The 13,790-nt window shown below is 36.0% G+C and overlaps 2 protein-coding genes across 7 annotated transcripts; one reads left to right on the forward strand and one right to left on the reverse strand.

The window, feature by feature from the left end:
* Window positions 1-1,663: 1,663 nt before the first annotated feature.
* LOC109180191 (probable protein phosphatase 2C 47) lies at window positions 1,664-4,391 on the reverse strand. Its single transcript, XM_019329679.1, has 4 exons — window positions 3,778-4,391; window positions 3,065-3,249; window positions 2,769-2,974; window positions 1,664-2,673 (listed from the first exon to the last, which is right to left on the reverse strand). The coding sequence occupies exons 1-4, from the start codon at window positions 3,956-3,958 to the stop codon at window positions 2,118-2,120; spliced, it is 1,128 nt and encodes a 375-aa protein (XP_019185224.1). The 5' UTR covers window positions 3,959-4,391; the 3' UTR covers window positions 1,664-2,117.
* Window positions 4,392-7,977: 3,586 nt separating this feature from the next.
* LOC109180395 (glutamate receptor 3.6-like) lies at window positions 7,978-12,692 on the forward strand. 6 transcript variants are annotated; one of them, XM_019329927.1, is made up of 7 exons: window positions 7,978-8,186; window positions 8,811-9,100; window positions 9,210-10,549; window positions 10,806-11,083; window positions 11,178-11,209; window positions 11,284-11,690; window positions 12,047-12,692. In XM_019329927.1, exons 1-7 carry the CDS (start codon window positions 8,164-8,166, stop codon window positions 12,470-12,472), a joined length of 2,796 nt encoding a protein of 931 aa, XP_019185472.1. In that variant the 5' UTR covers window positions 7,978-8,163; the 3' UTR covers window positions 12,473-12,692. The 6 variants fall into 6 exon arrangements, with proteins under 6 accessions (XP_019185472.1, XP_019185475.1, XP_019185476.1 ...); XM_019329930.1 differs by having other exon boundaries at window positions 7,979-8,186; window positions 8,975-9,100; XM_019329931.1 differs by lacking the exons at window positions 7,978-8,186; window positions 12,047-12,692 and adding exons at window positions 8,228-8,383; window positions 11,794-11,864 and having other exon boundaries at window positions 8,809-9,100; window positions 11,284-11,714.
* Window positions 12,693-13,790: the final 1,098 nt, after the last annotated feature.

Consider the following 13,790-nt stretch of genomic DNA (forward strand, 5'->3'; position numbering starts at 1 on the left):
GGAGAGATGGAAGGAAGGAGAATGAGGAGGAGCGGGAGAGGACAAAGCAATCAAACTCTTTTGTCCTTTCCAACACCATTTCTTGTACTTTAGATATTGGTTTTAGTCTGGCAGCTTTGCTTGGAGTTACTCTGGTTAGTATGTAATTTAGATTTTTATATTGCCAAATGAAAAGAAAAAGAGAATGGATGAAACAAATGTTTTGATGACTCAAGAATTAAAAACTTGAATGCTCCTTTCATTATAATAGATCGAGGGTGACCTTTATAATCACATGAAAAGGATAATGCACTGCTACATTATTATCACCATTATCATTTTGATGACTCAAGAATTAAAAAGAGAAAACCCCTTTGAATGTTGGTCTAGTGGATGGAAAGCGGACTTACTTTTAGCAATAGGGTGGGGATTCGATCCCTACCACAAACAAATATTTGTGAGTTTACAATAAATTCATTATGCCTAGAAGTGTATAGTATGATATTGAGTCTCGAACTTACCTCCTTGTGAATATGGGCAAGTTCCTCTTACCTCCTCCTCATGGGCTTGACTCACGAGACAGTTGTCTCCTGCTGACCACATCACAGGAGAAATAAAAAGTTTGTAGCTGAACAGATTATGAAGACATGCACTAGTTAGTTCACCTACTGAATTGTTCAGCATCGCTGTAAATTCAAATATTATTATAAATTATAATAATAACCACAAGGTCACGAGTTTGAATCTCAGCCTTTTCAATTTGAACCGGTCAGTTATAAACAACCTATGCTGATTTACTTCATTGTGGTCCTTTGTCGACTAGGATCAGAAAACGGGATTTACAGTTACCCAGTATACACTATCGGATAATGACTGTGAGTTTCTCTATTCACCTCAAATATCACTATAATAAACTCGACCAATAACATCTTCCTTCACAGCCCCATTTCATCAAATCCTTAAACCCTTCCCCACAACTCCCCCTATATATATACACATCAATCAAGATTTTGCCATTAACTCAAGCTACAACATCACACAAACCCCCTCTCAGTTTCTCCAAAACAAAAACCAATGGCTGCTTCTTTCAACAACTGCTTTCTTCTTTCTCTCATCATTACACTCTCCCTCTCAAGCATCCACACCACCCTTGCCGCTCGCCTCCTATTCCAACTTCCCGGGGCCGGGATCCCCTCCCTACCTCAGCCCTCATTGCCTACAATCCCCTCTCTGCCTCTGCCAACAATCCCCAACATTCCAACCTTACCCTCCGCTCCAAAACTCACCCTTCCTCCCCTGCCCACCACCATCCCCGCGATTCCCACCCTCTCCCCGCCTCCATCAAACTAAGACTGGGCTGCAAGTCTGCAACAACATGGTTCTGCAGAGTCCTATGTGTGTAGTTCTATGTTTCTAGTCTTTTGAATACTTGTTTGGTTGTGTCTGTGTTATCTCATTATGCCCTTTACTCATGTAATTCTTCGTTGCCATTAGTAAAGATCTTTTCTTGATCCTAACTGCATAAGACTGTCTGTCATGTATGAAAAATAGCAAGAGATTTCGCAGTTTCAGAAGAAGTGAGCATAATTCCTCGTTTACAACACTAGTACACTGAGACCCGCAAATAATACGAGGAAACATAAACAAATGTATATAATAAAAATTTCATCATACCACAAAACACTTTGTTTCACAAGTTACCTAGCGTCTATATAATAACACGATGGTTGAGGAAGTAAAGGCTGTTATATGTTCCTATTACATGATAAACGATAAACTAAAACGTAGTCTATTACTTTAGGAGACAGTAGTGATCTGACATTCTGTATCGGAGCAGTCAACATTGCGCCATCTAGTTCTCAAACATGTCTGGAAAACTACTAGGACTGCAAATCTTGAGATTACTCGGTTTAACAAGATGCCTCGCTGTGAACAGTAACTCCAGGAGTAGACAATCTTGGAAGTTATTCTAGAAGAGAAGAGGGGATTATTTTCTTATTGAATTTGAACAATGAAATTCTAAGGGTCAAAATGACACACAAGCTCCAATGAAGTCAAGAATGAAGAACAGATACCCTCAGAAACATCAAAACAGTAAATATGGCTCCATATTCATCTGTTTATAACTAGAATTGTCTTTATATGCCACCCAAGACACCCTTTAAAAGATCTATCCCTTCAGCTGATATGCTTCGTCTCCTCCCGGATCTTGGGATTACGATTTGTGGGGGTGGATCGGGGGAGAAGCACACGACAAGAACAGTTAGATTATCACATGTGTTGCGCTTGAGTGCCTCCCTAACCAGTGTTCTCGAGCATTTCACTGGATCGTTATGAAGCATTAGCTCCTTTCTCACGATTGTCACTGCGTATTGGCTGCTCATAACATCCCACAAACCATCACACCCCATTATCAAGAACTCGTCCTCTTCTGTCAAGACCAACTCCTCAAACTCGGGCTCTGAGCTTAACGGGCATTTTGAACCTTTGGGGCCCTTGATGTGCCAGTCACCAAGAGCACGCGCAACTGAAAGTTGGCCATTGAGATAACCATCATATATCGAGCCTCCCAGTTTCTCAATTCTCAGCCTTTCAGAAGTACAATTTGGTTTGTGGTCTTTTGATAATTCAATTGCTATTCCCCGTTTACCTAATACAGCTCGAGAGTCTCCAGCATTAGCAATTAACATGGTTCTGTGCATTGGAATCACAAAACATTTTAGTGAATAATCACCGGGTGGGTAAATGGTAATAGAAAGACTAACTAGAAAGGCGGGTTGGTTTCTTACCTTCCTAACATAAGTGCAGTTAGTGCAGTTGTCCCCGAGGAACTGTCGAGAGACTTAGCATCAGCCAGTTCAAAATCGGCTTTCAAAAAAGCATTCTTGATAGCTTTTTTCATCGCTAATGGAAAATCAGAATCTTCAACAATGAGCTTAAGGAGATTCATTTTAGTGTACGATGCAGCATCAACGCCACCATGCCCATCAAAAACCTGAAAATAAAGTTAGGGATTAAAAGTCAAGCAGCACGAATGTTCAATCACGTGATATGTGCTACTAAACGAAACGAAACGAAGGCATACCCCATAAAATGCACCAGGAGAAGGAAATTTACGGGTCACATCAAGATGCTGATGAAGATCATCTACACAAATGTATTCATCTTCCATGTACGTTTTTGGTCCCATTTCAGAGCAGCTTCCAGAGCGGAAGACAGGGAAAACCCCAGGGTTGTCACTTGCCGGTGGCTTAAAACCAATAATTTGAGCTGTTAATGCCTCGACATCAAATAGAACAAAGATGAGTTTCAATTAACATACCAATAGTAACCACTTACCTAAAGAGCCCCACTAAGGTTCTAACCTAATATACTATATGTCCAATAATTTTCAACCCACATATTCAAATATAAACTTGTATGATCTAAAGCCACATAAAACAAAGAAATGAGAGTTCATGAAATGTGTAAAGGTATAAGCTCTTCTTGCAAAATTATGTCATCAAAGTCATTCAAGAATGGAATAATTCCAAGAAAATCTCATTGAATCAATTGCCTTCTCCTTCTCCAAGACAATACAATAACAGAGCTATCTAAGCTTTGTGATTTACAGACACTGCAAAAACTGGGTCTTATTCCATTAATCTTCAAACCAACATAAAATCTGAATAATCATATCTTTTTGTCATTTTTGTTTTTTTCAAGAAACTTAGCTTGAAAAATCCCAAATTGAAGGAATTAGACTTGAACCATTATATTGTACAGCAAAAAGGGATCCACTCACCAATATACAGGTACCTGTCAATGCTGCTTGGCTGATAGAATGATGCATCATTGGACGATTCCTAGGCGGCTTCCCCGCCCTTCCATGCTCAGATTCCTCATGATTCTCAACTTCTGTTGAAACTATCTTCTTCTCCTTGCAGATTCCATTATCTAATTCCGCATTGCAGCATCGCAGACTAGTTGCTGTAGCCATTTTTCCTTCCAAACCAAACCAAACCAACCCACCAATTCAATCCATTTCCAGTTTTCTTGTAAGCCTTAAGCCATTCCTCGCTTCTTGGGCCTCGATCCTAACTCAAAGAACCGACATTTTGGCCAGGAAGTTGCGTAGCTACGATGATAAAAAAAACTCTCTCCAGTTTCCGGGTTTTACAAAGAAACAAAGACACCCACATGCCAAGATTGTACCTTTATTTTCTCTGTTTTTGATAAAACAAAGTAAAATTGTCTAGAATGTGACCCAAAAAAAAAAAAAAAAAAACAAGAAAATAGAAAGAAAGAAGACGGAAAGATTAGGGCAAATGTAAAAAAGTGAAGACGCAGGGAAGAGTTGCAAGAGAAAAGAGAAGGGGACATGGACGTAAGGATGACGTTGAAGAGAGTTGGAGTGGCGATCCCAGCTTTGAGCTAGCGTGGGGATTTGGAGGCATTGGGTTCTTGACACGTGGATGGCTTTCGGGTGGCAGGTATTTTAGTTGACCACCCTCCGACCCAGTCAGCCTACTGTTTTTGCCTCATTCTTTGGAAGAATGTATGTTTGGTACATAAATTGTGTTTGTGATTATTTTGGCCACTTCCTTTATTTCAAATTTAAATTTGGTATAATTTTTGTCAAATCTCATTAAATTTGATATTTTCTTATTAATTTTTTTTTATGTATTTATATGTGTTTTGTAGTTACCATATGCATTAATGTGTAAATATATAATAAGTCAGTAGTAAAAAAAAAAAAAAAAAAAAAAAAACTTAGCCCTCAAAAATTTGAATAAAGGTAAATTATTACTAATACAATATAATAATGTATTAAAAAAATTTTAAATAGTTATTAATTACAATTAATTGACCAAATTCTAAGTCAAATAAATACAATTTTAAATATAGTCATAAATATATTATTATTATTATTATTAAATAATAATGGTTGTATTAGAATTTTGAATCTAAAAAATGCACAAATATAATTGTATTAGTGTATTCAAATGAAAATATTAGATACTTCATATAAATGTAACGTTTTTATAGTTTGTATAAATATTTTATCATCATTTGTTTGCTAATTGCTAGTTTTTTTTCTTTTATATTATCGTACCAATAATATAATTATAATTATATTGATACAAGAAAACATGAAAATGCCTTCGAAATTTTATGTAGGTAAATTATGAAGAATCCATCACAATTTACAATAGAAAAAAAAATAGCATTTTTTTCTCTCTAAGTTATATATTTATAGCACTTTTTCTCCATGAATTAGTCAAGCGGAATTTTTTTTTTTTTCCTGAAATGTTAAATGGACATATTTACCCTTAAAATAAATATTTCATTTATTTTTCTTCTCTAACAAATTATGATAATGGTTTGAACGTTCAAACCGAACAGACACAACCAAACCGAAATATTCCGATTACAATTTAGAATCGAAATCCGATATTTAGAGTTTATTAAAATCGCGAACTGGAAAGGTCGATTGATGTTGCGAAATGAAAAAAATAAAATATATTTATTGTTGAATTTAGATTATTTTAAAAACAAAAAATAAAATTTTAAAATAAAGTTTGAACCAGCAGTTCAAACTGGATCAAGAATCGTGAACCGGCGATTCAAAATCAAAACCAAATCGCAGTCATATATACTTATATGTGAGAATCAGAATAAATGTAAAAAAGAACATACACTATTTGTAAATATTATTATAATTCTAATTTTAAACTAATGCTAGTAGTTGTTCCAATTCGAACCACCGGTTCACGGTTCAAAATCTATTTTTTTTGATTCATGATTTTAATAAACTGAAATCCAAATATTGGGGTTCTGGATCTGAATCATAACCGGAAACATTCAATTCGATTGCTATAGTGTCCAGTTCAGTTCGAACTGAACCGTGGTCATCCCTACGTATAGGCAATAATTTGTTGGATAAGAAAAATAAATGAAATGTATAATTCAAGGGTAGAAATGTCAATTTAATATATCAGGGGGGAAATCGCCACTTTTAGAATAATTGAGGGGGCTAATATGCTTACATGAATAATTCAGAGAGAAAATGTGCTATAAACATATAATTCAAGGGAAAAAGTGTCATTTTTCCTTAAAATAATGATATATTTGTGGTGAAACATCATGTCATCATTTTGCTTGTTGCAAAATATTTAGGGTCCGTGTGGAAAGCAAGAAAATGACTTTTGGAAAATGTTTTCTGAAAAATTAGTCATTTTTCGAAAAACATTTTCCTTTCTCGTATTTGGCAGCACAACAGAAAACTGTCTTTGTGTATTTGGTTCATTTTATGGAAAATGAGGTAAAATTGTATAATTAAACATTTTATATAATTAATTATTTTGTTTAAAATAAAAATATTTATAATGATATTTATTTCTGAAATCAAATAATATTAATTATTACAAAGTTAAAAAAAAAAAAACACAAAAAAGACATCGAAAACCAGAGAGAACTTTTCTCTGGTTTCCCTCGCCGGAAACAAGAAAGGAGTTCTCTCTGGTTCCCTTCCTCTCGTGCTATCGTTTTTTTTTAAGGTTTTTGCCGTAAACATTGTTGGTCATTTTCTGCCAAATTGGCTTGGTTTTCACCCGTTAATAGAAAATATTTTTCGTTGACTGGATTTTCCAATCCCTTCCAAACATGAAAAACCCGAAAAAAAGATTTCCAAGAATTATTTTCTGAGTTTCCAAACACAGTCTTATTGATGAAATAAAAACCGCCGTTGGAATACATTGTCTCCCCCAATGAAATTTTATGGTCCCTATGCTATTGACCTCCTTAATGGTGTTGTTGATGATATTGATTCTAAACTTTTAAGAGGCTTTTTTTTTTTTCTTTCTTTCATTTTATTTTTCAACCCATCATAATTACAAATATGACAAATTTATTATTCATTAATATGTCTATTATTTTTTTATTCAAGAGATTATAATTATATTTTAAGCGAGTAAAACTATTGTCAAATGTACAACAATATAAGTTTATTGGAGCAAGGAAAAGAAAAATAAATAAATAAAAATTATGATTCACATTTTTTTGGGAATTATTAAGAGTATGTTTGAGACTCACATTAGCATGGGTAATAGTATAATTATTTTAATTTATCTTTTACAAAGGTAATTAGTTTATATTTATTTTTTCTTAGTTACACTATCATTATTATTATTATTATTTTGAAACAAAGATAATCATTATTTAATTGAGTAATACATATTATTTATTCATAATTGTGAAAAATAATATTAAAATTTTCAAATAATGAATATTTATTAAGTTTGAAATAACACATGCCCATTATATTGGCGTGTTAATATTGACTCCTTTTGTCCCACAAAAGTATATAATATAGTATTATATATCCTCTTACGTCTTACAAATCTTGAGACACAGTTCCTTAAAATATTTTACTAAAAATGTTTCCAAGTTCCAACAACTCTTATCATGGTTTCCTTATTCCGCAATTTGACATTTAATTGGACAATTTAGTCTACTTCTATGTAGGACCTGGGACCACCATCTTTAAAGCGTGTGTGCTTTTACGCGGAATAATAATTTCATATTCTCCCCACTTGCTATTTGGTACACGCATATTGCATCATTCCCTCAACTTTTTTTTAAAATATATATATATATATATATATATATATATATATATAATTTAATCTAACAATTTGTTACAGTTAATAAATAAATTGAGATTTGGGTTTAACTCTAATTATTAATAATTTATCAATTTGGAATGCCCCTAGACCTAATAACTTCACAAAGTATATTGTAAACTTTAATTATTCGTGTTCAATTCAACTCGATTACATCACTAAACGAGATAGTCAAATAATTCTAATTTGTTTATAATAAAGTGAATTTTAGATGTGATTCATTTGTATTAAAAATGTAAATTATTAATAAAGTTACACATTTATTATTTAATTATATATATACCATACTTGAATCTTGATAAGATATTTAATGGCCATGACCACCATAAGAATCCATCATTTTCACACTCTCCACTATTTCTATTCCACTGAACTAAGACAGGCATGTATGAACAGTACGACCTACATCACAATGCTGACAACTCACAATTTCACCTTTCAATTGTTTCAAAGACAAAGAGACAATCCAAACTATATACACCACATATGAATTCCATGAGGTTTCAGGAAATTAAAGACAATGGAAGAAATGAAGATAATCTGGTACAAATGCCCCACTGTACTCTTCGCCATTCTTGAAACTTTATCTTCTTTTTTGTTTTTTTTTTTGGTTACCTTGTTTTCATTATTTTTTGGAAAAAGAATTGCTCCATTCTTTTTAGTTTCAAGTTCGTTGCATTAAGGATCTATCTTTCACTTTTAATATGATAAATGTTTGTCCCTACACGCAAGATTTTACTTTTTAAACCTTTTATTTCTGATATTCTATGCATATTACTTTTGTCTGCTCTATTGATACTTCAAAGAATATGCCTTTCTTCAACCTACACTCCTTATTGGGTTAGGAAGAATCATTAATTTATCTCTCCGGCCCGCTACTGTGTAGGTCAATCTGCTTTTTTGTTGATTCTGTAAACCTTACTATTTTATCTGTTTTCTTGAGCTGAAAGTCGGAAACTGCCTTTTCTGAGCTTTTATTATCTGAACAAGGCTTTATTTCATGTTCTTCTTTTCCTGGAAAATTTACTTACATTATCAGTGGAATTTTTTGACTTCAGACACAATGAATTTCTTCCACACTGTATGATTTTGACATTCCATTGATGTTTAATTTCCTTAATTAGTATTCCATATGATACAAATTTGTTACTTTTATGTGCAAAACAGGGTGAAATCTGGGGTGTTGATCATGAAACTGTTTTGGGCATTGATATTTGCAGTTTTATACAATGGGTATTTGTCAGAAGGGGTAAACTCAACCCTTTCTTCTACTAGGCCTGGTGTTGTGAATATTGGGTGTATTCTCACCTTTAATTCTGATGTGGGTAAAGTTGCAAAAGTAGCTGTGGAAGCTGCAGTTGAGGATGTGAATTCTGATCCAACTGTTCTTGGAGGAACCAAGTTGAATCTCAATATGCTTGATAGCAATTCCAGTGGATTTCTTGGGATAGTTGAAGGTAAATAAATTCGATCACTTCTGAGACCTATATAGCTTTTAGTATTTGGTTAATTGGAAGGATTGGAAGGATTTCCATTAGTTAATATTTGATAAATTATCATCAACAGCTATACGGTTCATGGAGACTGAAACGGTAGCAATACTCGGCCCCCAATCTTCAGTAATAGCTCACGTGATTTCCCACATTGCAAACGAGCTCCGAGTCCCTCTATTGTCTTTCGCTGCCTCTGATCCCACTCTCTCTTCGCTTCAGTACCCGTTCTTCGTTAGGACCTCACAGAACGATTTGTTCCAGATGGCTGCCATAGCTTCGATTATCGAGCACTATGGATGGAGAGAAGTGAATGCTATCTATGTAGATGATGATTATGGGAGGAACGGCATCGGGGCATTAGCGGATCAACTTGCCATGAGGCGGTGCCGGATCTCTTATAAAGCACCTTTGAAGCCCGAAGCAACGATTGATGACATGAGGGATGTGTTAGTTCAGGTGGCTTTAACTGAATCACGAATTCTTATCGTTCACACTTATACCCCCGAGGGACTGACGATATTTTCTCTGGGGAAGAATTTAGGGATGGCCGAGAGTGGATTCGTGTGGATTGCTACATACTGGCTCTCGACTTACCTTGACACAAATGGTCCCCTTATAATGGACAATATTGAAGGAGCTATTACATTTCGCCCGTATATTCCAGATTCTGAACCAAAGAGGAACTTTACCTCGAGATGGAGCAATTTGATAAAAAGGTTTGGGACCGATAGGCGTTTGGGGTTGAGCACTTACGGTCTGTATGCATATGACACTGTGCGGTTACTTGCCTATGCTCTTGATGCGTTCTTTAAACAAGGTGGAAATATTTCTTTTTCGGTAGATCCTAGGCTAGAAGAAGCGGGTAGTGGAGGGTTAAACATTTCTATGAACATTTTTGACGGGGGGAAGTTATTACTCGACGAGATTTTGAAGACCAACGTAACTGGAGTGACAGGACTGTTTAAATTTACCCAGGACAAGGAACTCTATCGCCCTGCATTTGAAGTTATTAATGTTGTTGGAAATGGAATTAGGAAAGTTGGTTACTGGTCTAACTACTCTGGGTTATCTGTAGTGCCTCCCGATTCACTCTACTCTTTTCCACCGAATCATTCACTTTCGAGTCAAAAACTGTATCCCGTAATCTGGGCAGGACAGACTACACAGAAGCCTCGAGGGTGGGTTTTTCCAAACAACGGGAGGCAACTGAGAGTTGGAGTCCCTAACCGAGCTAGCTTTCTTGAATTTGTTGAACGGGCACCGGGTTCTGATATGTTCAAAGGCTACTGTATTGAAGTCTTCACAGCTGCGCTAAACTATTTGCCATATGCTGTACCGTACAAATTTGTTCCCTTTGGAGATGGCCATAACAACCCGGATGGTACTGAGCTTGTGCGTGGAATCACTGAAGGGGTGAGTTTAGAAAACAAAGGTTTCGCCATATCAATATTGTTACTACTAAAAATTATGAAATTTCCGACCACCTTAAAGTGATCTTGGATTAAGTCGAAAGCCTTGTTCCGATCACTTTTGGTATCCGGAAAAACCTTTGTTGCTATTTCTGACCACTTTTTGCTTTCAACTTGATTTAAGATCACTTTCAGGTGGTCGGAAATTCCATAATTTCCAACAATTGTTGGGCCCTTAACGATGGGTTCTGTTGTTTCAGGTATATGGTGCAGCTGTGGGTGACATTGCAATCACAACTCAGCGCACGAAGATGGTTGATTTCACGCAACCTTATATTGACTCGGGGCTAGTTGTGGTGGCACCGGTTAAAGAGAGGGGCTCTAGTGCTTGGGCTTTTCTTAGGCCATTTACTCCTATGATGTGGTGTATCACGGGAATGTTTTTTTTTGTCATTGGGGCAGTGGTTTGGGTTTTGGAACATAGAATGAACGATGATTTTCGTGGACCTCCTAGAAAGCAAATCGAAACTATCTTTTGGTGAGTGTCCAAGAAATATATTCTTAACTAAAATGAACTTGCACATTATTTTACTTCCCTTCAGTAACTTGAATTTGCAAATTTTCGATTTCAGGTTTAGCCTTTCGACGCTCTTCTTTTCCCACAGTAAGTGGATTTCCGCTGGTTTAGCTGTATAATGAGGTTATTTTAATTTCTAATATTATCTTGTAACCTTGCAGGAGAAAACACTGTGAGCACCTTAGGCCGCATGGTCCTCGTGATATGGTTGTTTGTGGTTTTAATAATCACCTCGAGTTACACTGCCAGCCTCACCTCAATCCTAACAGTGCAGCATCTTTCTTCCCCAATTAAAGGAATCGAAAGTTTGATGACGACAAATGACCCCATCGGATACCAGCTTGGTTCTTTTGCTCGTAATTATCTGATTGAAGAACTTGGCATTGATGAATCTAGGCTCGTTCCTCTTAACCTGCCAGAAGATTATGCTAAGGCTTTAAAAGATGGCCCTGGTAAAGGTGGCGTTGCAGCTGTGGTAGATGAACGTGCTTATATCGAACTTTTCCTCTCTACCCACTGTGAATTCAGTATTCTAGGCCAAGAGTTCACCAGAAATGGATGGGGATTTGTAAGTAGCCTCTATCTTTTGGTACTACTAACTCTGTTACAATGCAGTATCTGTTCATAACTACTTCTGTTACAATGCAGTATCTGTTCATAACTACTAAGAGCTACTGACTCTGTTACAATGCAGTATCTGTTCATAACTACTAAGAGTCGGTCAATACTGCTGACTCTGTTACAATGCAGTATCTGTTCATAACTACTTTCTCAACCTACTGAAGCACAAAGAGTCAGTCAATACTACTGACTCTGTTAGAATAACTTGGTGCTACTAGACCACAAGGTCATTGGCGACTGGAAACACTTTGAGCATGCCATATTACACACATATGATTTAAGTTTTTGTTTCTTTAACACTAGGCCTTCCCGAAGGACTCTCCTCTGGCGGTTGACATGTCAACCGCGATTCTGAAATTGTCAGAAGACGGGGAGCTCCAAAGAATTCATGACAAATGGCTGCTGAGGAGCGCTTGCACATCACAGAACACGAAGCTCGAAGACAACCGGCTTCAACTGAAGAGCTTCTGGGGTCTCTTCTTAATAAGTGGATCAGTATGCATTTTAGCCCTGCTGGTCTACTTTGCCCTGTTAACGCGCAAGTTTATGCGACATTACTCCAAGCCTGAGTCTGAGCCTGAGCCATCTTCTAGAGGAAGCTCACGAACGGCACGGCTCCAGACATTCCTGTCGTTCGCTGATGAAAAGGAAAACTCGGTGAAATGTCGGTCAAAAAAGAGGGAGTTGGAGAGTGTTTCAGCTAGAAGTACCTGTGAAGATGCACAATGAATGGTTCCAAGCTTCACAAATGCACAGATAGCAACTTTTCCTTTTTGTATATAACTCCTTTTTTAGAGGTAATAGCAGTACAGAATAGAATATCTACTTCCACAGCCCTTCTCAAGGTGTATATATTACTTGGTTTGAGGCACTGTGGCTATTGGACAAGATATTTCATTTCATTTCATTTATTTACATACTATATATATGTGTGTATATATTTGCCATACTATGGAGTGATGGCCACAACGCCACGTCTCAAATCGAGCTTGGGCCTTCGAACTCGTGATCTCGGTTCTGCACTATGCTTATTTCCTAGTAAGTCAAGCACGCTTAACTCCGAAGTTTTTTGGTTATCTGGTTGTCATATCTTTTTTAAAACCAATTAGTGATAAGTAGGTAAACATTAATAATTTAATTATATTTCTTCATGATAAGTCATAGAATCACATCTCAAATCGAACAGGAGCTGAACTCAAGATATACATTTGTGGTTGTACTTGGTTGATGTTGGTTCAAAAGATGCCTTTTGGGAAGTGGGACTTTTGAAGTTACTCCCAAGATGCTTCTCGCAGACTTCTCATTCCACTTTTGAGCAGACAGCAGTATCTGATGCATATTTGTCTACCACTTTTTTAGTTTCTCTCCTCCCTTCTTCTATTCCCCACAAAAGCTACTACCTTTACCCAACGTTATTTATATCCATTTCTTTACTTACTTTTAGTCCATTTTATTGGATCGTGGTGTTTGTAGTTTGTCCTTCTCACTATTTTTGCAGAAGACTATAAAGGGTGTGTTTGATTGATGAGTTTTACTTATAGGAATGAGTATGAAATGGATTGTTATTGTTTGGTTGATAGGTTTTTAAAATACTATTATGGGTTTCGAACACCCCATCAATTGAAAAACACATATCCAAATAAAATAAGGGTTTCATTTTTAAGCACTACTATTAATAACGATTCCCATTTCACTCTACTATCAAACATGTTAAATACTTTCTCAAAAACCCATTACCATTACCAAATATTTGATACCCATTCCGATTCCGATTCTCATGTGCAAACCAAACACAGCCTAAGTAAATTGTGGGCAAGCTCATCATATCACTCAAACACCAATTATCAACTGCCCATGCAAGCTCCTATTTATTCCACTTTTCCAGAGAATGCATACACTTTCTATCATTCTGAGCCATGACAGATCCAGAAATTTTTCAAAGTAAGGGTGAAGTTTAAATGAATTCAATAATGTCTATGACAAAATATTAAAATTTGATATAAAGCAAATATATTAAGGGTAAAAAAACTAGAATAAAGCCCATTCA

The sequence above is a fragment of the Ipomoea nil genome, unplaced genomic scaffold, assembly GCF_001879475.1.
Source record: "Ipomoea nil cultivar Tokyo-kokei standard unplaced genomic scaffold, Asagao_1.1 scaffold1026, whole genome shotgun sequence".
Taxonomy (NCBI): domain Eukaryota; kingdom Viridiplantae; phylum Streptophyta; class Magnoliopsida; order Solanales; family Convolvulaceae; genus Ipomoea; species Ipomoea nil.